This window comes from Fundulus heteroclitus, unplaced genomic scaffold (genome assembly GCF_011125445.2).
Source record: "Fundulus heteroclitus isolate FHET01 unplaced genomic scaffold, MU-UCD_Fhet_4.1 scaffold_100, whole genome shotgun sequence".
In the NCBI taxonomy this organism is placed as follows: domain Eukaryota; kingdom Metazoa; phylum Chordata; class Actinopteri; order Cyprinodontiformes; family Fundulidae; genus Fundulus; species Fundulus heteroclitus.
The window spans coordinates 357,310-380,468 of NW_023396466.1; the positions used below are offsets into that span (position 1 = coordinate 357,310).

At 39.0% G+C, this 23,159-nt stretch overlaps 1 protein-coding gene across 2 annotated transcripts in view; it reads right to left on the reverse strand.

Annotated features, from left to right (window-relative positions):
* Nucleotides 1–23,159, reverse strand: part of slc7a14a (solute carrier family 7 member 14a) — a 42,160-nt gene that overhangs the window by 8,691 nt on the left and 10,310 nt on the right. Inside the window, exons 2-6 of one of the 2 annotated variants that reach the window (XM_036128570.1) lie at nucleotides 18,732–18,838; nucleotides 10,515–11,034; nucleotides 9,969–10,205; nucleotides 5,916–6,133; nucleotides 4,816–4,962 (exon numbers count right to left, since the gene is read on the reverse strand). In XM_036128570.1, the coding sequence (XP_035984463.1) occupies nucleotides 4,816–4,962; nucleotides 5,916–6,133; nucleotides 9,969–10,205; nucleotides 10,515–10,821 (909 nt within the window). In that variant the 5' untranslated portion in view covers nucleotides 10,822–11,034; nucleotides 18,732–18,838. The remainder of the gene's footprint in view (nucleotides 1–4,815; nucleotides 4,963–5,915; nucleotides 6,134–9,968; nucleotides 10,206–10,514; nucleotides 11,035–18,731; nucleotides 18,839–23,159) is intronic. The other variant, XM_012875752.3, reaches the window with a different exon arrangement.

Sequence of the window (23,159 nt, forward strand, 5' to 3'; positions counted from 1 at the left end):
TAATAATAAAAAAAACAAAGGTTGTTTTTGAAGAATTGATCATTCACTTCTTTTTTTGCCTTTTATTCAATTTAAAACATGCACTCTGACTCTATTCTTTAAATAATCACTTGTCTTGAAAGCTTCCAAAATACATCAGGGAGACTCTATTTTTCAAAATTCTCCCCTCCGGGGCTCGGGCACCGGCATAAGTGCACCCTCCTACCTGATAGTGTGTGGCCTGCTACTGTAAAAAAGTTTGACTGCCCTGCTTTTGTTTCTCTCTTTTCAGCTGCTGTTCATTCCTCTCCTTGGCTTCTCTATCTTCATTGGTATCAGCTGTTTCTCCACATTTCCCTCCATATATAACCTCCCTGGTTTTCCCTGCTCATTGCTGGTTTCTTCAGTTAATCTGCCTCATGGTACATGTCCCTGCCCAGTTCTCTGTTTGTGCTCCTCATACCTGTTGTAAGTTGTTTTTGACTTAATTATTAAAATCCTGCATTTATCATTTCTCTCTTGGTTCTTACACAAACCTACATATTATGACAAAATCATAGTACATAGAAATCTGGTGACGTTTGCCAGTAAACTGGAAATTGATCATCGTTGGGCTTTTAGCAGGATAATGGTCTGAAACATGTTGTCAAAGTCTACAAAGAAGTGATTCACCTGGAACTAAATCATCCTTCTTCCTTAGCCATATCTATTCCCAGATATATGGTAGATCCTATAGAAAACCTGGATGATGTGGATATTTCCCATCTCTCCTTCTGTATCTACAAACATTGTAAAATACTATAGGAGAAGACCTAGTGATGTCCTGTTAGCTAAAGAGCCCTGTACAAAGTATCAAAAGCAGGGATTCCAACTATTGTAATGCACTTAATTTCATGACAATAAAAACTTTATCTCTTAATGTACTCAAATTAAAAAGTTAGATTTTTCAAACAATTTTTTCAAACATGAGATTATTCTACAGCAATAAAAGGTGCATTTATTTTGTGGCCATATCTTTAGCAGTGTCAACAAGTCTGGTGGCACAGTAACTATTTACTAATGTATTTATTCGATTTGACACTAATCTTTTGAAGATAGTGTATGTTAATATCACATAGTCTAATGTCCAGTTTTACTTTTGACACAAAGACATATTTGCAAACGCTAACTGGCATTCACTGTAAGGGAAATTGGGAATAATGCTCTGCAACTGTGCAGTTCATGAGCCTTTATAACAACGGTTGACCTGTATAATCACCTGTTTCTGCAATCAAGCTAGAGCTAAATCTTCAAGTTTTTTTATTCTCTTTAACAAAGTCCTCAACAATTAACAAAAACTGTGTCTGATCTTACAGCTGGATGTCTCCACAAGCTAATTAAAATGATGTTTATATGTATCTCTGCTACTTTTCTGGTTCATAATGACAGTTTAAAACATCCTACATGCGACAGTTACAGTCGCCCTTGAAAATATTATATTTCTTTTTTCATTTTTCAAAGATATTTATGAGTAATTTTGTCACAGTGTATTCTAAATGATTTCAAATATAGGAAAACGTGTTTACCCATGTTGTTATGCAATGGTTGTTTCAAGGCACAGTCCTTTCATTTACACCAGTAGACACTTTCTCTGCCTTTAGGCCAATCAATACTGATCAATGAAACAACTTTAAAGTTTACTTTAGGAGGCTGCATGTGTTGCAAGAAACAATGCATCAACTGTCAAGGTTAAGAAATGGCTTTTAGAGTACCTTTACTGTTAAATAGGGTAATTTTTAGAAACAGTTTGTCCCAGAACAGCATTTTGAATTAATTTGCTCTGAAAGCAACCAAACAGCAGAGATGGGAAGGAATACACGTATAAAACCCATTAGTGAAAAACACTGAAGGGAATAGTTTTGGCCACTGTGGATGAAGGGGTAGCTTTACTGTCTTTCACTCAACCATATTACAAAAATCCATGTTACCAGAGAAAAGAGTCAACACTTAATAAACAGAGTTGGTCTAGAAACTGAGCTTTAGTAGCTACCTCACGGGAGAGGGAAGGTTTCTTCAAGCTACTGACAGTGTGCGACTGATTAAAGAACGGCAGAGGTTAAAAAAAAAGTAAAAGCATTTGAAGTAATGTTTGAAAAAATCTGAAGTTTTGATCGCCTGCTATTCCACAAAACACACAAAAACAACCACACATTATATACAAGGCAACTTTAATGTTATCTGAGCTTAATATGGAATATCACCTGATGTATGACATCAGGTGATGATTAGAGCATCCATACGCAGCATTTTCAGTTAAGTTCTGTGTGCTCCTCACAGTTGAAGTGAGAGTGAAAACCGTGGAGATATAAAACTAACTGGCTGAGGACTTCAGAGAGAAGATTGCAGCAGATCTTGAGAGCTTTAAAAAGTCTCAAAAGAATTTTAAATCAGTTATTTCACTATATGGAAAAATATCAACAAGTGATGGACATACCAAACAACTGCCAACAGGCCCAGGACTGGTTGTCAAAACAAGTTAACCTTAAAATTATATTACATCATGTTAAAAGAAGTCTTTAAAAAGCCCGAAATTCATCACAGATGCATATGCTACTGTTGATTTAAAGAGGCTGAAAAGGTTTGATTTTCATCTGGGTGTGTGATGAGAAAATCTTTGCTCACTAAAAAGAATATCAAGTGGGAAAAAAAACCCACAAGTATCAGGACTTTGAACAGATAAGTCTAAACATAAATAATTTGGTCAAATGCTTTGGAAGTAAAGCATTTCAGGAAAACAACCTGAAACCAAAGTGAAGCATGGAATTAGAAGTGTCATGCTTTGGGGATGATTTGCTGCAGCAGAAACTGGCCTACTCAATATTATAGAATCCACTATGAGATCTATTAACCTTGCCTGCAAGCTGAATTATCGAGGTATTTGAGCGTTCATAACCGCACAAGAATCCATGTTGTACCGCTCCAGATTGTGTGACCGAACCAAAAATGGTTTGGGCCAATCTAGTTGCAGTATTGTGGATTAAGGCGGGAGCCCACAGCAGAACCAAAATAAACATGGCAGCGCAGGAGGAAGTACATGAAGCTGTTGCTATCATATCTGTTTTGTATGAATCCACAATTTCTTCTTTGATAGTAGAACATCTAAAAGCATCTTGACTAGCTTACCTTTTTGATGTTTCTTATAGCACTTGCTGCTTACGTTTTAATTTGATATTGTGATTGGCTAAAACCAACCTCTGGTAGGTGGGCATCAGGTGTCGCTTAGCCCAATCAGTTTAGAGAGTTCTGCTGATTGTCTTTGCTTACCCCAAATGGATTTAATGGGAGCAGTCCCAGATTGATAATGTGCAGAACACAGAGTGCTACACATTATAAATCTGGCTGGCCAGGTCAGAATTCTACCGTGCTTGAAGAAATTGCGAGCACATTTCTTAACATTTTTTTTTTAAATACCTGAAGCACAACTGGATGCTGTAACATAATGACAAAACACCTATCAGTATGGGCCACTGGCTGAGAATTAAAAACTAAAAAGTCCTAGGTTGAGTCAAAAATCACATCTTGTTCTCAGTGAGATGCAGTGGGGTGATTTGAAACGGGCTGGGAAATCCCTCGGGAAGAACTGTGCTATCATCAGAGATTAGCAGTGAAGAGGTGTCTCACTAAAGTGGTTTCAAAAAGACAGGGGAGGGCTAGCTAGTATGAAGCAGGTTGTTTTAACCTTTTTTTCTCAACTATAATGCAATGTCCTTTGCTTAATAAGTCAAACAAGGTAACTATATTGTGTTTACCTGTGACTAAATAATAATAGTCATGGAAATTTGAACACCTTAATAAAGAACGGAAAGTTTAATGAGTTGTTTTTTCAGATGACTGTAAATAAAAAACAGCATGAAAACTGGTAAAAAAAAAAAAAAACATATACTGTTGCTAAGTGAAATGGTAACAGCAGAGTTTTAAAAAAAAACAACAACAACGTGTAAGGTTGATCCAAGTGTGAGCATAATTTAGGATACATTAAATGATTTTTCAGGTCTTGGCACGTATCCATTCCCCCGTGCTGACTGCCCTTCTCAAAAACTCGCTTACGTAACTTGAGTTGATCGGACCCTGAATGGGTCATGTGACCGCTTTACGGCAGTCTGAGCTAACCTTATATGCTTCTACTTTTCTAATTCTCAAGTCAAAGTTTGTCATGGCCGAGGAGGGAAGCAAAAAGAGGATACCTTTTTGCTAAAAGAGGTTCGATGAAAGAGCAATCAGGATGCAAGACACATTCCCTTTTTGCATAATTATTATTATCTTTTTGCCTGTTGTATATAGATTATGTCCGACTCTATATTTTCAGTTTTGTAGGAGCTAAATGATAAGCTACCAAGCTAAAAGTTGTTGTTAGGCAACAAAACAAAACAGATATGATTTTTGGTTATCTAAGGATTTAATCTAAAGGGGTTAATGTGGCCTTGTCTTTACAAGTAACTCCATGACTTCTCAATCTGCTGGTCCACAGTGGTCTGCTATCAGCTTCCAAAACGCGGTGGAGACTGTTTAATTGTGCAACAGTGCTGTCTTGCCAGTGGCCTTCAGGGTCGCTAACCCTGGAAGTTACAGGTCTAGTGCCCCCAGTGGCTATAGATTGCACAGCGCAGCTGTAAATTGATGTAATCATATTTATAAAATGATTCCCATTGAAAAAACAGAGTCACATCAATATAAATATACAGCAAAGTGTTATCGACAAGAACTTCAAACCCATACTAAGAAATTAGTTTTATTACTGCAGTGATGTTTAATAAAAAAATATATTTAACAGATAAATTACAAATTGTAATAACTCACAGAGACATAGGCAGTGAGGCAGGTGATGAGTGAGGCAGTGATGGCATAAGGGATGGAGGTGTTGGGGCTTTTGGCCTCTTCTCCTGTTGTAGCGATGATGTCAAACCCAATGAAGGCATAAAAGCAGGTTGCTGCACCCTGCATCACCTGCAGCCAACAACAGAAAGCAAAACTTGTGAAAAATAATAGAAAAAGGAGGCATACTGCCTGCTTGAACATTTGGGATCATCTGCATATAGCCAGACACATTTATGGGCACCTCTGATAAACAAGTTTTAAAAAGCCTTAAAACAAAATATCAAAAGAATCCTTAGTAAGTCAATGTGTGTTGACTCGCACAGTTGTTACCCCTTTTTTCAATGAGATGGCCCTTAGCCAGTCTTCTTAATAGGGGACATGAGGTGCTTTTCCACATGTTCATCCTTTGATTTATGGCAGACCAACCTGCAATATTTGTCAATAAAAGGGTAAATTTTGGTCTCTGTTATGGTTGGATAGAAAAGGCTTTCTTTTTTCAATTGTCACTCTCAAAGAATCAATTGGCAAATAGTCTCATGCTAGGAATGGAGACTCTGTGACATGCAGTGGCAATTATTTGCTTTGTTGCAATCTAACAGGGAACTTCCATGATATGTTACCTTCCTAATAATTCTTCAAACTTGCATAGCAACATTGTAAATATAGTACCTCATCCAGCCTAATTCCCAGTGACTAAACAAATGGGCTTCTGTATCACATCGAGTTTGTAACCCAATTAAACAGAAAGTCATGGATTACCAACAGCAGGCTTCTACACACTCTGATTAACTTAAAAAATCTATATATGAATTCTAATTAATAGTTCAGGTAATTTTATTTGAAATGGATTGTTAGGGGTACCATTAATCATGCTTCAGGTGATTTTGTAAAAACAAATGATTTAATACAACAGGATTTTTTTTTTCACCAAACAAATCCACAGAAGATAAAAACATGATTTTTGAAAGACTTTTCAGTTTGAAGTTCTGTCACTGCATAACAAGCTTCCTTTATTGTAAGGCTTTTTACACACCTTTATCAGAGGGGCCAATAAGCGTGGCTGCGAGTGCGTGCATGCATACCCCTGACCAGCCAAAGGGCAGAAATCTCCCTTCATCCCAGTTCTCTCCGTTGACAAAGAACAGCCCAGCGATCATCATGAACACCCACACGATGAGGTTGATGATGTTCAGCGCATTGTTGAAGCCAACGGAGTTCTTCACTCCCAAAGCCACTATCACGGTCACCAGCAATGCTATGAGCAGCGCCAGCAGATCTGGGTATGACTGCTCCCCTTTACCTGAAAAGAGGACACACATATGTTCCAAAGCATAAAAATGTATGCATATATTTCATTTAACAACCCTGGTAACAGCAAGAATAAAGATCCCATATACTAAACCAAAAGCATTGACAACATTTTTCATGTTTCCCAAAACAATGCTTTTCAGCAACTTATTCGATACAAAGGCTGTAGAGATATGCTTGCACTGGAGCATGAAGGTTCTGGGTTCAAATAAAGACCACAGCCCTTCTCCATTGCAACAGTATCCAGGGTTTTCTCTGGATACTGTTGCCTCCTCCCAAGTTGTGAAAGTACACGCTCTTTGTGTTCATCTTAATATTAATGTGTGCATGTGCAGTTGTCTTGTGCACCCCCATGTTGCCCTGTGATAGACTTTCAACTTACGTATATAGAAAGTATATAGATGGATATTTTATACTGAATGATAAATAAAACTAAATTCCTAAAAGAAAATTTAAAATTAAAAGTTCCAGAAATAGATTTTTAAAATATATTTAAGATTAAAACTTGCCTCTGCAAATTCTCAGTTATCCGGGTCATTGCAACAGCAAACAGGCCTAACAGGAGGCAGGAGGCAACCGGACTTTTGCTCAGTTCTTTCTGAAAACGTTTTAACGTCTATTCAGTGCCGGATAGGTGTTGAAAGGTTCTCAGAAAGAACTGAGCAAAAAAACTGAGCGAAATAATAGTCATAAGAATCAGAATCAGAAATACTTTAATAATCCCAGGGGGAAATTACTGTTCCAGTACAAACGTCCGGGAACGATTTGACTGAGGCCTTGCTGCCAAGGACCCTGCCTACGTGGTTTCCATAGGGCGCTGCCATAGATTATATTGTAAGAAAATATATAGTATAGGTTTTCATTGGTTATATTTTAAATAAATTAAGAAAATACTATTTAATGCAGCAAAACAAATGTAACTTGGTTTAATCCATAGGCAAAAAGAAAAAAACAAACATTTAAACTTGTAACATTTCAAGTTTTTTTTGGCAAAGCTCATTATTATTATTATTATTATAATCATTATTATTATTATTATTATTATAAGATTATTATATTATCTTGCACAAGTCACCACCACTTCACTGGGATTCCCAAGTGAAGTCATATGACTATTGTGATATGGTAATACATTGTGTGGAATGTTGTGAATATATATATTCACAACATTGTGAATATATATATATATATATATATATATATATATATATATATATATATATATATATATATATATATATATATATGTATTCACAACATTCCACACAAGGTATTACCATATCACAATAGTCATATGACTTCACTTGGGAATCCCAGTGAAGTGGTGGTGACTTGTGCAAGATAATATAATAATGTGTGTATTCTGGAGCATGTAACAAAAGTAATTTCCCCCTGGGATCATTAAAGTTTGTCTGAATCCGTATTATTATTATTATTATTATTATTATTATTATTATTATTATTATTATTATTATTATTATTATTATTAATAAAGAATTATGTCAATGCATCATTGAAAGACCAGAATTAACAGGACATTCATGAACACGAGGAGTGTTTACACCTCTAACCAGAAAGGCATATTTTTGGTAAAATTCCACAACGTCCCCTGGGTGGGGAGGAAGAATCCACCAGCTGGAAAAGGGAAACAACATGTTTCTAATAAAATGTGGGACCGCTCAGCATCCTGCAGGCCATGTGACCCCTCCCACATGCATTCGCTGGTAGATTCAGCTGCATCGGCTGGAGGCATGTGCAAAGGGAAGGGCACTTCATGGTTAGCTGTTCAGTTAAGGTTACTTTGGGTCAGGTGGTGGAACTGGTTCTGTCATCATGGGCTACAAAGTAAGGAACTGACAAGTCAGTGACAGTGAGACTGACAGATTGCTGGCTCAGAAGCAAAAGCTGTTTACACCAGAGAGAGCAGCCCTCTTCACATGGCCACAACCTGGAAAGCTCTGTTGGAGGATTATTTTTCATAATTCAAGATGGATAAACAGACGTTATTTTGTCTTAGCTTCCAAGAATAGCAGTGAGATGTCATTCAAAATCTTCCTGCCAAAAATGAGGAGAAAAAAATTTGCTTTTCACCATCAGGATGCCAAATATTTGATTTGGTCAATTCTGAGCAATAAATTATTACTGTCTAGGTACAGAAGAACCGAATGACAGCAAGGGTGAGAGTTTTTTAAACCTTTTCTTTTGGGTCTTCAGATTTGCATCCCTGACTATCTAACCAGGAATCGTATTTACTTATGGAGTACAAGAGCTTGTTTCCTGTTTCTAGGCCAAAAACAAACAGACACACACAAAAAAAGTTCATCAAATAAACATTTCTTTAATGAACAACTGGTCATGCTTTTTAAGAAAACCTCCTTTGTGCTATTATAGTTGAAAGGCTGTATTATCCAATGATACAAACACAAAAAAACTTTTATTTCTTCAACCCAGGTGATTTTTGGCACTGGAGTTGCGTTATCCAAACCAGAATTAGATCAAATACTGTGAACCAATCCGTTGGTTTGTAGACGAAACTAGAAGGAGCCACAATCTTTCACACAGAAATACAGATATATTTAAGGCACTGTGACTTGTAAAAATGTTGCTCCGGGTGATGCTAAACTTAGCATCTCTTTTTTAACTTCATATTAGCGGTGAGCTAAAGGACTATTTCAGTGCATTTAATGAATCTGGAGAAAATTGAAAATTACTGTTTTCAAATGCTTTGTTAGCATTAAGACCCGTTTGAAATTCAACAAAGCAAAATCGGAAATAAAAGGACTAGTCGAACCCGTACTGAATAATCCTGATGAGATTCTTTAAAACACAGTTTGAGATCTGTATAAGCTTTATTTGTGAAAACCAGGAAATTAGATTCTTATTTCCCCCAAATACATAGCTTGAATTTCGCCTCAATTTTGTGAAATCAACATCCTGTATCATCTCGTCTCCTGAGCGTGAAATGTTACCGCGCCCCTGGTGGGATACATTTAATGAAAGTCTTTCTAACCAAATTTTGTTATTCGACAGTCTTTTCAAACAATATGAGTTTTTTATCTTCATTGTTTTTAACTGATAATCTTTAATAGATTAATAAAAGAAAAAAAAAGCGGTAAAATCAGGGCTGCTTGTTGGTGCAGTTGTTAGCATATTGCTCTGTAACAAGAAATTCCTGGGTTTGAATCCTGGCCTTGCCTGTCTGTGTTGAGTTTACATGTTCTCCCGCATGGATACACAGCTTTTATCTGGATAGCCAGGTTTCCTCCTAGTGTCCAAAACCATATATGTTATTTTTCCACCTGTTTTTCCACTTGTGCATTGTTAGTCAAGGAATCTTTGTTTAACATACAATTTGCCCATTAGAGCTAGACAACAGCCCCTCGTGATGCTGCAAGTAAAGAAATTACTATAGAAAAATAATAGCTGGATACAAATAATACATTTAATAAAAAAAATTAGCCTTAGCATTAAACATTAGTCACTTTGACCTATTTTTGTGGAATAAAACAATAACTTATCCTTGGACAAAACCCATAACCCAAACATGTTGTTTTAATCCAACCAAGGATTGGATCAGTCCATATCTGATCCAGGATTGAGCTAGCAGATCATCAAACATAAGGTGGTTTAACCAAGTTTTTACGCTGTACCTGGAAACATGCGACTTTACCTTATCTCTATGAGACCCAAAGACAGCAAAATTAAAAACACTACAAATCCTTGGCATTCCAACAAATCTGTGACTCAGCCAAAATGGAATAAAACCTATGAATTAAAAAAAAAAGCCAAATCAAACGTGCATTCATAATCCCAAAGCCGCCTCTTACCCAAGCCGTTGAGCGTGCCAATATGTGAAATCATGAAGTTGCTGATGCTGTGATTGGCCAGAGAGTCTGCCATGCTGCTGAGAGCAGATGCCCCCGCTGCCGTGCCAATCAGATACTCCAGGATTAAGTTCCAGCCGATGAAAAACGCCACACACTCTCCCACGGTTACGTAGCTGTACGTGTAGGCCGAACCTGTGGTCTTAGGGACGCGCACCCCAAACTCTGCATAACACACTCCTTCGGAAAAGAGAAAGACACACACCCACACAGGCATGAAGATGTAACTCTCTGAATTATTACAGGAGTAAAAGGCTGATGCTGTGGGGTTATAGTGAGATATCCCTTGAGGGCTTATGAAATTAAAGCTATAATGACTATGCCCTTGTAATAACATACATGCTTAGTGAAAGGCTCTTCATGAATCAGAAGGGTCTAATAATAAAATGAACATTTGCATCTTGTTGTTGCTTTAATCGCCCCGGTGCTTGTGAAATAAAGGGAACGACAGCAAAAGACTGCCCTAAACCACCATCACTGCTATCTCACCTGAAAGGATGGACGCCACAGCAGCGATAATGAAGGACACAATGACCCCAGGGCCAGCCATCTCCTTGGCAACCAGCCCCGAGACCACATACATCCCTGTCCCGACGCAGCTGCCCACACCAAGCGACACCAGGTCCACCGTGGACAACACGCGGGCCAGCCTGGTGCCGTGTGAGCTGGTGCCCGACACGGCTGAATCCAGCATGGACTCCACAGGTTTGGTCCTCAGCACACGGGACGTGAAGGTGTTCCATGCCGAGCCCCACTGCACCCTGCGAGGGTCCAGCTTCCCTACCAGACCGCTCATCCTGAAGGTGCGAAGAGTAGAGCGAGAAGACTGCAAGGCAGTTGTTCTTTAATGTTTCCACTGGAGTTCTGGAACTTCTCTGTAGCCAGTTATGTTGTCCTTCATCCGTGAGATGGAAGTGGTCCTGATCTTCTACCGCTGTCTGTGGCTCCTCTCAACAGTCTAGTGGATAGCCTTGTTAGGTTTTACCCACATGATGAGAGAAAAAGTTACCTGCAATACAAAAGAGAGGACATTTACTTTTGCACATGGCTATTGTTACTCACAAACCATCCCTAAAACTGAGGCGTACTTTCATTTTGACCACAGATGATTTGTACCTTAATTAGTGTGCAGCCTAATTAAAAGGCCTTTCCCTGTAGCTTGGTTGCTATAGCAGCTAAGATCATCCGCGACAACTGCGGTTCATCATTCCTGTTTGTGCCGGGAAGAGAAGGCAGTGTCTACGTGCGTCAGTGTTAGCAAAAAAGCCTAAAAGAGTCTACTTGTGTAACGTTTATCGAGCGAGCTGAGATTAAAATGTCAGTTACTTCACTTTGTGGTTCTAAAAAAAATTGCCTGCTCAGAAAACAACCGAGAACGTACTTGCTCTATTAGCCCTGAAAACAACACTGTGAATTCACTCCACTTCTATGTTCACTCATTTTACCACATAATAAGAGACCCATTGTATTTCACATAGACCAACACAAAGGAGTACATAATAATGAAGTGAGAAGAAAATTATAGATCATTTTAAAGAGGTGTTAAAAAATAAAAAAAGTGTGTCATGTATTTCTGCTCTACTGAGTCAACCAACCTTCTCTGATGTTACAGCTGCAAATTGTTTGCGGTATTTCTAAACCCCTTATGGAAACAAGATATGGAGATTGTCCCCCATTCTTCTTTGCGAAACGGTTCAAGGTGTGTCAAAATTGTGGATGAGTGAGTATGAATAGCCAGTTGCAAGTCAAGCCACAGATTCATAATTAGATTTAGGTTTGGACTTTGAGTAGGCCACTCTAAAGGTATGTCCACACCGAATACAATCCAGGTAAAAAAATTCGCCTAGATCACCTGCCGTTAGTCATTTGACATTTCGTCTCTCTCTCGCAAACAGTCCTGACGCTGACAACACAGCCATTTCCCCACAGCCTTGTTCACCACGTCAACAAAGAGGAGGAGCGTCTATCTGCTTGCCGGTTGCTCCTGTCTGTTCAGCCCTCTGTGCCGGTGATGCATTTTACTCAGGAGATGATTTTAGTGAGCAAGTCATGGTGCTGTATGCAATGTAGAAAGCCGAACAACGGCGTTGGCTCCCCTGGGTCCACCAGTTCCTCCACAGAGAAGCACCCGATTCAGCGGGTACCACCACCTGTAGCTGCATCTGCATGACGGTCGCTTCCAGCAGTACTTCCGTCTCTCCAGGACCCAGCATGAGGAGCTGCTGCCCTGTGCCGGGGTGTGGATCACTCTATGGGATACCAAATACAGGTGTCCTGGGTCAGTAAATCTATAATTTCTCAATGGAAATAGAGCCTAATTGTACTATCTTAATATGTAACAACTAAAAAACATTTTTTGTGCTTAGATAACAGGACACGGAGCATCCGTAACGCAACGAGAATTGACAGAAAAGTTCAGATTGTTAAGCTCGTTCAAAAATTTGCTTTGCTCAATTTGCAGTTCTGCTTCGGTCTTTGTGCCCATTTCACATCGCTCAAAACGCCTCAATCGCATGGTTGACGGTTCATTTGCAACTGAACATTTACACAGGGATCACTCACTCAGTTCGCCTCATTTGAGTTCAGTGTGAATGCACCCTAACTCATGGACATCCTTTGAGCTAAACTGTTCCAGTGTAGCTCCAACTGTATGGTTAGGGTCCTTTTTTTCCAGTCTTAAGTCATTTGCTGTCTCTACAAGGCTTTCTTCCAGGATTCCCCTGTATTTAGCTCCATCCATCCTGATACTATAATAGTGTTTTACATGTAGAAGAAAAAAATCCAGTTTTGGTCCAATCTTAACAGTCCACATTCTTCCCAGTGTTTTCTGTGTCCTCTATGTGGCTTTTGATAAACTTTAAAGGAGGCTTCCAACAGCTTTTTTCCAACAGTGGCTTTCTCCATGAGCGCACAACTAACACTTTACCTATCAGCAATGTCCCAACATTGTCTCCCACCTGAGCTTTGTATCTTAGCAGCTCATCCAGAGATACCATTTTGATTAAAACACACTCATAATAATAATGATAATTATAATATTAATGATAATTGACTATTATTATACTATTTTCTAACAGAACAGAAACATAACGGGGAAAAAAACAGCTATCATTTTCCATCCCCTTCCCAATTATAGACCCCTGTGCTAATTGTGCTTAATTGCACAAAATTGAAAATAAAAATCCAAAATAATTATATGAAGCCGAAATGTTAAAATGTGCAAAGGTTCAAGGAGTCTTTATACCTTTTGCAAAGGATTATAGATGCAGTAAATCTGTTAAATTATGAAAAATTGCTGAGTAATATTCTGGCTCTGATTTCTTCACCTCAGTGTTTTTGTGGATAATGATGAGAATTGGCATACTGCTGAAAAGAGAGCTATTACAGTTCTCATTTGGAGCCCTTTTCTCTCGCTCCCTCTGAGCAGTGCTGGACCAGCAATCACCGCTCATCTACTGTACTTCAAGCGACAAACGCAAAGTAAGTGAACAAACACTCATACGCGGCGCACCCACGGTGCCTCTCAGCGATGATGACTGCAATTATCCAGCTGTTTAACCAGACCACAATGGGGCCGCTATTGTAGCTGCACTTAGTGGAAGCACGGGCGCGTGTAACAGGAGAAAAAAGCTCCAAAGGTGGTGTAATGTGAGTGCTACGGTGAACACTGAGTGGAGTAGGAACACTTTAACTGACTCAAGGGCAACACGTGTATATTCTAAATATGAGCTTGCAGGACAAACAGCAAACAGCAGGTTCACGGAGCAGGACTAAGGTGTGTTGAAATAAATTCATTTTGTTATTGCAGTAGCATAATCTCCCACAAAAAATGTTTAACCTTTAATATGAGAACATTTTATCAGACAAGCATAAATACTAAGCAGTAGTTTCTTTTAATCAAATCTCTGTTGATCACACTTTTGGCAACTGCAATTTGAAAATAAGACTGCCTGTAACATTTTGTAAGGTAGAGGGGGATCTTAGCACAATCTTTTGGCATCTTCTAGAGTTATGGTTCCTCTCATGTCATTTTCCCTACAGCTCTAGCCAGAGGTTTTCTATAGGATTTAGCTTTGACAGTGAAAAACCATAAAAAACAGCTGATTTACATCGGGTTAAAACATTTCTGTGTTGATTTGACCAGGTATTTTCTGGATAATTTTGCTGTTCAAAGACCCCATAACGACCTTTGCCATGGTTTTGGCACATGCAGATACATTTGGATTTTAATGTCAAGGTATTTTAAAGAGGTGTTGATGCAATGCACTCTAACTGCATACCTAGGGCCTCTGGGAAAGAAAAAAGCACACCACATCACAAATACTCAGGTATTTTTCCACATATTCACATTTTTTTCTCTTAAACCCAACTGTACTATTTCTTGGGTCCTATCTCCTCAAGCTTAAATGTGGGATGGCAGGACAGTACCATATTTTTCAGACTGTAAGTCTTAAATGTTCTCACAGATTGATGGTGCGCCTTATATACGATTAAAGTCGTGCGTACTAACCGATTTTATTTGGGACAATGTGCTCAAAAATCTGTTAAAATGTGTAAGTACGACTTTGGTAAACAATGAAGCCACTCCGCTCAATGGATATTCGCATTATAGTACACTGTGCCACTACCTACAAACCCCTGAGCTGTCTATAAGACTGCCTGACTATAATGTCAAAACTAGAAGTTCATTCATGTTAAAGCCCCCCACATACTCTGGTGTAGTTCACTCCACAGAGGTCCTTGCGCACTCGAGGCGTACTCAAGGTGGACTCTGCGTGGACTCCATGCATACAGGTACGTGTTACACTATAAACTTCACGGACGCAAGACTTCTTTACATCAAACTGTTTTATATGTGACACTGAGCTTGATACACTGAGCTGCTCCAAGCAGGCGGTCACAAGGACGCACGGCATCACAGTCCCTCTCTGTTCTCACTGACAGGTGTGCGGTGGGAGCCTGCTAGAAAAGAAACGGCTCTAGGTGCTCAGCTAGCTAATCACGCATTTTATCATCCGCTCTGCTGCTTCGTCCCACTGTCAGAAAGTGTGGGAATTGTAGGAATTTGCCACAAGAAATGTAGGCAACAGTACGCTCGACTATGACGGGTAAAATGTCCGCGGAGAGTCAGAACGGAGTCCGCGCAGCTCACAGTATGCGCACAGTATACCCGAGTATGTGGGAGCCTTTAGGAAGCCCGTGACTGGAGTACACACTAACAACAATAAACCTGGTAAGTTAATTCAACATAAAAGTTAAGTTTATTTTGGCTTTATGTTAGAAACAGGGCAGTGTAGTCCAACTACTCTGTCCTCCAGACAGAGACAGATAACTCTCTCTCTCTCAGGACAGAGCTGTGTACGTGAAGGGGCGGAGTGATGTTACATACTTGGGAAGAATATTTAGTGCGCCTTATAATCCGGTGCGCCATATGCTCTGAAAAACACTTTGTTCCAGCAGGTTTCCAGACAATTGTTTGCACATAAACAGCTTTCTAATAGCTTTAATGGAGTCTTGGTAACACAAAAATGTAGTTATTTACAGTAGATTCTCTAACAGTAAACTTTGGAGTTCCCTATTTTGGGAGTTGGCCAATTATGAAATACAGTTGTATGAATCCTATTCAATGGGATAATTAATCATTTGTGAATGGTCTGATGATGTAAGTTTTTGAAACTTTATTTCAGACTAAACGTTTTACATAAACAAGTAATAGTTAAAGTTGTAGCTGTGAACTTGGTTCAATATATTCAGGTGGTGAACTATAAACATGAATTATTAACTTTAACCTGAATTTAGGACTGGCTCTCGAAGTGGCACCTCACTGTGTACCATAATTATCTGTCAAGTAAGCAGCCTGAGAAAATGAGAACATGCATATTTGAGTTGACTAAATGCAGAGATAAATCAAGGCTAAAGATCACCTGCTTATCCAAAATTGTTTCAGTCATACTTTGATTAATTCTCGCCCAATGACAGCTGGAGATAGGCACCAGCAACCCTTGCGACCCCAAAATAGAAATAAAGGAAAAAATGCAAATTAAGTAAATATATATATATTTTTTTTTTTAATAATAAGGATGAATTTGATTATTGAATTTTTTTCACATTAAAAAATATTCTATTCAAATCAAACAGAACTCTTCAAGTGTACTTAAGGGCCAAGTGTTAATAATTTGTTCTATAAATGCTTGCATTATAGAATTGGTTCAACTGATAATGAGATAAAGTGGGTTTGATTATTGGAACATTTGTACTGTGTGGATTAGAGGTGTGCATTTATTTAAGACACCTGTGGCACACATAAGGATTCATATGCAATATACAGATACAGTAAACACCCAGGTGGTGACAAATTTTTCCTACTGATCTCACATAAGGGATCACCCTCCTTTTGTGGATGTTCCTAATGTTAAGGTGCATTCACACCGAATGCGAACGAGACATTTGGAGCGAGGAATTTACATTTTATCCTTATGTAAAGGTGCTTTCAAGAGCAGATTAAAGGTCCACTATGCGAAGGACACATTTAGAGTAATGTGATCGGCACGATTTGGGCAAACAGAGCGAATCAAAACTGTAAACAGCACGGCAGATGCACGGATAGAGCGAAGCAAAACTGTGAATGGAGCAAGCTAAATTTTTGCTTGAGTTCAAAAATCTGGACTTTTCAATCAATTTCACGTTGAATTAAGGGTGCTCGTCATCCATTTATTCGAGCACAAAAAAGGTTTTTATGTGTTACACATTTAGACAGTACAATTGGGCTATATTTCTATTGAGCACTGATGGATTTACTTCACTAAAAAAAGCTTTCAGTTGTTTTCCCAGGGAGAGATCCGTGTCCCAGGTAGGGAGATATGTCCTCATGCTTGGTTCTGGAAAGACGGAAGTCCCTCTGGAAGCGATTGTTATCCACACTCAGCTACGGGTGGTACTCGCCAAAACGTATCTGTCTCTGGAGGATCTGGTGAGCACAGGGGCGTCGATGCTGCTGTTTGTTTTACTACATGACTTACAGCACTGTGACTTGCTCAGTAAAATCTCAAGTTTTGAACAGACAGGAAGGGTTGGAAAGCGGATAGATGCTCATTCTATTTGATGAGGGTTCTGGGGGAAATGTCTGTATTGTCAGCGTGGATCTGGATCGTGTCCGGTGTAAACGCACTTTCAGGGGTCAGCCAGTAACCGGAGGAGATGAAGTAGGAAGGGGATGAGGAGAGAAATACTCGTGAAAACAGTTTGTTTTGCCTCGTTTTGCTCCTGGAACTCATGCAGGTGCCAGCAAGGGGAGCCCAGAGCTAGACTCTTGTAATCAGTTCTCTGCCGTATTTAGATTCAATTTTAAGTCTAACTCTGAATCTGAGTCATCCTTAGAGGGCGTTTTATTTTAGTGAGCCACTTAGAGAAAAAAAACAGACCAACAGGGAACTATCACGTTCGACCATTTGGGTGTGTTAGCTAAACACCACTTACACGCTTCTCGTTTTCTTTTTTTGTTTGTCCAAAAACATACAATTAAAATAATTACATGTTCATCAAAAAGGTAAACAGCTAATTTAAACTCAGGCATCATATATACTGCCTTTAAAAAAAAACATTCTTACTTATGTCAAATAGAAAAGAAATACCTTTATTGTGCAACAGTGGGGAAATTAGGGTGTGAAAGTGGCAAAAACAGGTACAGAGACTTACACACCAGATTAATCAATATGAAAAAAGCTCAATTTAAAGTTAAGCTGTACAGCAGAAGGTAAAGACTTATCAGAAAGCAGGCTGACAGGAAGGGGATGAGAGAGAGTCACACTTGGGACAGTCGTGTCAAGAGTTTAGGTGTATAAGGTGTATACCCTCTGTAAATGGGTCGCCCGCACTATCCCTGCACCACCGGCGTGTCCAATACTGTGCAGTTATTAACAGAGAATAAGGTGTTTCCAAATAAAAATTAAAATGTTCATGTAAAAGAAAGAGTAAAAAAAAGCAGCAGTTGATTTAATATTTTAGTCAAACGTTTTTTTGTTGCACAAATGAACAGAAACCTGCAAAGACATCCACAGAATAGAACTAACACCAAACTCTCCTCTAAATTGAGCACCCCTAGCTGCTTTCACGTGTGATCCTTTATTCCCATCTGATTGGCTTCATGGCCACCATGATGACCAATCAAAACAGGTTCTGACAAGAAGAAAGGTGGGGCCTTAGCAGCGAGCAGAAGCACTAATCTTTGGCTGCTAGAAGCTCAGTCAACAACTGCTCGCTGCAGTTTCCTTTTCTGTTAAGTTTAAAGTGACCCTACACCTTTGACATTTTCTCCCTTACTCAGCACCGCTTTTTGCACGCCACTGTCTCCCTGCATAGCGAATATCTGCACTTAGCATCCATGTATCAGCTGGGTACGCTATCATTAGCGGCAGCCACCCGGCCCGGAAACAGGTGCATTGAATAGTTAAGCATAATTCACTAAAGCTTCGAGGCAAATCAATTTTACTCAATTAACTTTATGAATCGAGGTCCTCGAATCATTCAGTGAATTGTGACGTCCCTATTGAAAACTGAAACTTAATGGCAAGAAATGATATTCTAACTTTAAACATTAGAGAGATGCTGCCTGAAAAACCTTAGGATGAGATTCAATGACAGGGTAACAGAGATCATCAGGCTGTTATGCAGCTCTTTGCTAGAAAACCAATGACAGGAGCCACCCACCTAAGCACTGCTGTAGACTGGCATCTCTCCCACCATCGCAGTGGCACACCCTGAAAGCAGGAACTGCATCCAGGCTGAAGATATGCTCCAACACTAGTCTGAAAAGGCTTGATAAATACAGAACAGAGTCAGCAACGCTCTGGCCTGCAAACCCAGATCCCACTTTAATGAAGCATCTGGTGGCTGTGCCGGAACAGGCTGGGCGTGCCAAGGCTCCACCCTGCGACGCAATCAATCCACTGCCAACATTAAAGAGTCAGTCACTGTAGCTCATTTCTGGGCTGTTTTCGCTTTGACAGGGTTGCTACAAAAAGCTGAACGGAAGCTTTTGATGTGGAGGATCACCATTGCCAAATGTAATGAAATGGAAGCGCACACACAGGAAAACTTAACAGCATCCAGTGTGTGTGTGTGTGTGTGTGTGTGTGTGTGTGTGTGTGTGTGTGTGTGTGTGTGAGCGTGCACAGACACATAGGCTGGATAAGAACGTATTGGAAAGTATTAGGAGAACAGGATGAAAAGGTCGGGCCCACGGAAGCACAGCCGATCTGTTTTGCCATTAGCACACGAAGCACTGATCATCCATGTGGCATTGTCAATAAGAAGGTGTCTAACAAGGAGAGACGCTCCACAGACCGTATCAGCTTCAATCTGAAACAATGATTGCTGTCCACGAATCCAATCACAGACCCTCAGGCTCTCATCATTTCGGATCTATAACCAAATCACACAAGCTACTCAGTTTTTCACCACCTGTTACATTTTCCTCTTTCAACCCCCCCCCCCCACACACACACACACACACCCTTCTTACAGTAACCACCACCTGCCCTGCGCTGATTGTATATTATTTGAACAGGCACAGACCAAGCCAACAGAGCTGAACAAAGGAGCAAGGCAGCAGGTGTTCTTTCTGTACGGCACTAAGGCAAAGACTGTAATAAAGACTACTTCTAGAGTATTGAGGCAAAACATTAGTTACAAAAATATAAAGTTAAAAATTAAAGGCTTCATTTCTATAGAGTACATTTTTAAATTAAATGTTATTTGATGTCATTGTAACAGTATAAAACCCTCTGTTAGCAGAGCTAAAGTGGAATGTGCAATCTTAATCTTAGCATACAGCTTTTATGTGAAGATCTCAGAGGTTTGTTAGAGAAAGTTAGTGTTTAGGTTGAATGGCCTAGTCAAAGTCCAAACTTAAAACCAATTGAGAACGCGTGGCAGTTTACTAATTAGGAGTTTTCTGAAAGCACTTTTGTTGGTCTACCACAGACAAATCCAATAAAATACAGTATATTGAGGCTTGAGATGATGATGATGGGACAAAATAGAAAGAAAATCAACCTCAGTTCAATTCATATTCTAATCTTATGTTCCTCCACTTACAGTCAATAAGATGTCTGGAAATTCAGAAATAATAGCGTGACTATAATGCAAAACATTTATTTTTTCAGATACTTAGGTACACGATTGCGCATAAACTGCCCAAACAGTCTTTGTTGTTAGCTTCAAACATTATTTCCAATAAATGGAACAAACAGACCCTTCTTATGAAATCTTTGTATCATTTTCCTTCTCCTTGACTATAAATCACCACTTTGTTAGTCTCACATAGAATCTCCAAAAAATACATGCAAGCTTGTGGTTGAAATAGGGCAAACTGTGGAATAGCTCAAATGGCATGAATACTTTTGGAAGGCATTGTAAACTTATTTTAACCTGAAATCAAGACATACTGGTCAGTGAATTGATGGCAAAATGGGAGTAAATTTACAAAAGTAAGATATTTTTTGCTGAGTTTGGTGTTCTGCCACAAGCCACTTCCCGTTCGGTCAGCCAGGTTTTGTTTTTGCAGGGGCCGGAGCAGCTTAGTCTAGGCAACATGCCAAGTGGGTTTAAAGTTATCAGATAAGCTCTCATGATTATTAAGTCAAAGCAGCTTAGTCTTTGGGGAGCAAATACTGGCAGAAGACATTTTTAGCTAATTTTTGAGAAATGTCTTAAGCTGTAAAAGAAGTATGGAATTTATTCACCTTTTTTCCTCCAAATGTGGATAATATAATGCAGCTTTTCAAGAAACCTGTGATCTATCATCCTTAAGATGGAACCGCCTTAAAAACTGTTAATCATCACACTTTATGGAAGAATATGAATGAAGGTAACCTATACGTTTACTGTATTATCGCATTAGGATGCAAGCAAAGCAGCAAGCAGAATTGGCAAACTGCGTCATGCAAAAAGGGTCAAGTCTTAACGAAATAGTATTTCAAAATATGGTGAGGATTTACACAGAGATTTGTAAGTTAGTGACAAAACAGTTCCTAGGACACAAGACAGGTTGCAGAGAAATGTGTGAGTTCAGAAGGTGGCTCATTAAATTTCAAGTGGAAGTCAAGATAAGATAGGATAAGATAAGATAAGATAAGATAGGATAAGATAAGATAAAATAAGATAAGATAAGATAAGATAAGATAAGATAGAACCTTATTAACCTCACAGAGGTATTCATTCGTTACACCAGCTCTTGTAACTCATTAAGAAATAGTGATCAAAATTAAGCAAGAAGATAAAAGAAAAAGTTAAGATGTAGCTGCCTGTTGAGCAACAAAAATTCACAAATTTGCTGCAATAAATCTTTCCATTATGGTTTTAGGCATGCATTTAATACATCACGGTACACGATGGGCAAGTTTATTTGTATTGCGTCATTTTTTGGAAGAAGATTCTGAAGTGCTTTAACGGAAAGTAAAAGAACAAAGGCAAGGAATCACAATAAAGACTGACTAAACCCCAGATCAACTTTTTTTTTTTTTTTTTTTTACAGATAAACTGTTTAAATAGCCCCTTAAGGGTAATATATTTATGTCACTGTGCTATTGCATGTAAAATTGTTTATTTCTGCAATATTTGGCCTAAAACTGTCTTAGTACAGACCTCTATGGGCTGAAATGTGGCTACTGCAGTTAAATTTTCCTATAAGTTAAAATGGTACAGCTTGGTATCTACGAAGCTCTATACATGTCTATGCTACAGCCCTGCGTTCGGGGAATAATGGTGCATTGGTTTTACCTGAAAACTTGGAACTGAGAAATTGGACAGCCGAAGTGATAGTGTTCCAATTTCCTGCTTGTAGATGCTCGTGTCCTCCATTGCTCATAAACGGCCACTACAACAACTTTTACAGCCATAACAATAACAAAAACACTGTTCTACGCAGTATTACTGAGTACAAATTAAATGTACCATAAAACCATCTCACTCAGACACATGCCAAGTGGCGAGGCAGGAGTTGGAGTTGCGAGCACAGCAAGTATTGATGGATAGAGTTTTTCAGGTGAGCATTTTGTTACCTATTAGTCAGCGTAGCATTTAGGTACTTAAATTATTAAGTCATATGACATTATTTTCCCTCGTCCCGTTTTTCAAACGTGTCTGGGGTAGGGGTCATGCTTTTACATCGGGTTCAATTACACTTTAAAGTGAAGAAATACATTGACGCAAAATTTTAGACACATTGAAGTAAGAAAAATGAAAACATGCAATACAGACAAAATAATAATAAAAAATGGTAAGACTTGACAAAAATGAACTGATAAAGTTCTCTGTTATAGCATTTTTACTTTATGGGAACACTGAGTAAACAAGTCTTATTTGATGGATTTTAGATGTGTTTAGATTGCTGAAAACACTATAACAATCAAACCTACTATTACAATGTTTAACTACATAATCACTTTTAATTCTATTGACCTCTATGAAGATAAATATGAGGAACATCACCTTGAGATATCAATAATGTGAAAATAATGACCATCCACTCTTGCCCACCTTGTGCATGTTTGCAAGGAGGATAGCACAAGTGAAAAAATATGTGTTTTTATTTATAACTTTGAAGCATTCATAGTGCATTGATTTTTGTACTATTTTACTACCATTTGATTGGGTGCTAGGGCATGCAGTCTAAGTGGCCACCTGGGAAATGGCCAGCGGTACAGACACACAGAGCATGTGTGATTAAAAACAATTGACAAATCACAGCCATCCTCCTGTGCATTCGTAAGCTGTTCTAGTGTGTAACAGAATGATCCAAACACCCTTTTCTACAGTATTATTACAAAATGATATACCATACCTTACCAAACACAGACCAGTGTGCTTTCACTGGGAAACCGATAATTGAATTTCTGTCATAATCATCTCTGTAGGTGTTAGTGTGACTGCTGTTTTGATAAGAGAGCTGTCAGAGCATCTATACTTGTGACTAATAAGCCGTAACTAAGCCTGTCTCTGCCTGTGTCTGAAGTACAGGAGGAATAACAGGGTTGAGCTTTTACCTAAGGCGAGACTTCTTCACTCAAAACTAACTTGGAAACCTGGTAATAATGGTTCTAGGAAGCCAAACTGGCCCCTGCAAAAAGCCCAAGC